Genomic DNA, 2,491 nt, shown 5'->3' on the forward strand with positions numbered 1-2,491 from the left:
TTTCGCATTCATTGAAAGGCGGCCGCCGAGGCCTGGAGCGAGCCCGGGTCCTCAAGATCAGCAGTAGAGCAGCCTACCCATTGAGCTAGTGCGGCAGTTTCAATGCTTGAGGAGTCTTTAATATTAGTTAGTCTTTATTATTATTAGTTTATTAATATTAGTTAGTGCCTTTGAAGGCACAGGTTAAATACCCCCATAGTACTTCTTGGCTTCTTTTACTATCGGGATTAGATTTCTTAGACCGAGAACGACTCGTGAAAATCAACTTATTCCGCAGCAATTCGTAATATTTTAGCCGCATCGCTGCAGCGCCGAAAGGTACACAGACTACAAGTTCAAAGTAATAATAACTTTATTTTCTGTCCCACACACTTCTGTTCTTTAAGATGAGCTAATTTATAGTTAAATACGTGCCGGTGTACTTTTTTCGCGACTAGACTTGTGGCATGTTGCTTAATCAGCGCTGGCGTGTTCAGCACTGGCGGATTCGGCATTGGCAGATTCAGACCTGTCAGCGCTGGCGGATTCAGCACTGGCGGAGTCGGACCTGTCAGCGCTGGCGGATTCAGCACTGGCGGAGTCGGACCTGTCGGCATTGGCGGATTCGGCGCTGGCATGTTCGGACCTGTCGGCGTTGGCGGATTCGGCGCTGGCATGCTCGGACCTGTCAGCGTTGGCAGACTCGGCGCTGGCAGACTCCGCATTAGCAGACTCGGACCTGTCAGCGTTAGCGGACTCGGCGCTAGCAGACTCAGCACTAGCAGACTCAGACCTGTCAGCATTGGCGGACTCGGCGCTGGCAGATTCAGCATTAGCAGACTCGGACCTGTCAGCGTTGGCGGACTCGGCGCTGGCAGATTCAGCACTAGCAGACTCGGACCTGTCAGCGTTGGCGGACTCGGCGCTGGCAGATTCAGCATTAGCAGACTCGGACCTGTCAGCGTTGGCGGATTCGGCGCTGGCCTGATCGGACCTGTCAGCGTTGGCGGATTCAGCACTGGCGGACTCGGCACTGACGTGCTCATTTCGGGCGAAGAGTGACCAAGCTTCAGCCTCCGTTGCTATAACATAAGAAAACAAGCATTACATATAAATATTGTTGGCCATAACTTAATCTCTCTGTATAACGGAATACGACCTTATAAATGAAAACAGTAGAAGACTGGCTACTTACAGTTTAATAAATGTCTTGACGTTAGCTCTGATAAAAACGTGAGCCTTCTGGCGATAACGTAAAATCATATTTAATGACCTTTTTCACAGCAGCGAAAACGACTTAGGTTATTCGTGTATGTTTTATTATTCACGTAGCCTTCTTTAGCTCAGTTGGGAGCATAATTTTATAGCAAATGCTCACATCTTTTCAAACTTCTTTTTAACTGTTTTTTTTTTATTTACTGACCAAAACTGTCCTATTTAAAAGCCTACAGAGCAGTTTTTATTATTCTAGCTGCCCAGATTTTTTGTTCTCTGCAAATGTATAATTTCTGTTTGATTAATGAGCAAAATGCTATAAAAAGTAACCCGAAATATTTCAGGTTAAGAAAAGCTTATTTTTGCTGTTCACTCTAAAAACAATGCAATAGACTGGACATGAACAAAGAAGCAGACGCTACAAGCACTCAGCTTTTAATACGGTATGAACGGTAACCAATTAAGAAGCCCAATTCGCTTGCCTTGTGCATGTCTGCTGCAAGTTTTCGGTAACAAGATGCACTGAAACATCTATCCACAAGAGAAGAGAAGAGACACCAGATCTGACGTTTCTCAGTGGCCTTCTCCCTCCAGACACTTGGCAAGTCCACCTGACACCCTCCTCTCCACATTGCTATTCGTCCACCAACAACTCGTAATGAAGTCACTACCCGTATTAGTTTAAGTCTCTTTGCATCTCAGTTTACTTCCCTTCTTTAATATCTCTCATGAATTGCTCTTAGTATTTTCTACATGGTTTTCCTCAAGCAACCATATATCACGCTATAGCACCCCAGTGATGCCACAAATCCTTGGAATATCAGAGGAAGCTACTTCATGCCATGCTGCCGTTATGTCAGGTACGTCCGAGGTGTTAACTGAGATATGTATATTTGCATGAAGCCATTTTGGTACATGTTACCCTACGGCATGATGGAGGTCTCTTGATGACCCCTGGCTGAGGTAGTTGCTGGTGAACGGTGTTCATAGCGTAGATTGTTTTTGGAGACTGTTTGTTTGGTTCTGCCCGGCAAAAAAGCACATGAGCCAGCGAATAAGATTCAAGTTTCAACCTTGGAGATTGCCAAAAGGCCAAAAATCAATTTCTTCTTATTTCAGTCCACTATTAGTGCTTACACCAACTCACTCCCTGCGGAGAGATGGTCATTGGCATTCCGTTGTTTGAGTGTACAGCCATGACCAACAATTATCAGGCCACGCGACTTTTTTAAGGCTTGTAATAGGGTATTTAATGCACTCCTGAAGCTTCAGCTATATGGAGAGTGAAAAGTTTACC

General features: G+C 45.3%; 1 protein-coding gene across 1 annotated transcript; it reads right to left on the minus strand.

Moving 5' to 3' along the window:
• Window positions 1–371: 371 nt before the first annotated feature.
• LOC146181894 (uncharacterized) lies at window positions 372–2,182 on the minus strand. Its single transcript, XM_084575863.1, has 2 exons — window positions 2,122–2,182; window positions 372–1,061 (listed from the first exon to the last, which is right to left on the minus strand). Exons 1-2 carry the CDS (start codon window positions 2,180–2,182, stop codon window positions 454–456), a joined length of 669 nt encoding a protein of 222 aa, XP_084431989.1. The 3' UTR covers window positions 372–453.
• Window positions 2,183–2,491: the final 309 nt, after the last annotated feature.

Source organism: Amblyomma maculatum, chromosome 8 (genome assembly GCF_055883805.1).
Source record: "Amblyomma maculatum isolate TAMU_Amacu chromosome 8, ASM5588380v1, whole genome shotgun sequence".
NCBI lineage: Eukaryota > Metazoa > Arthropoda > Arachnida > Ixodida > Ixodidae > Amblyomma > Amblyomma maculatum.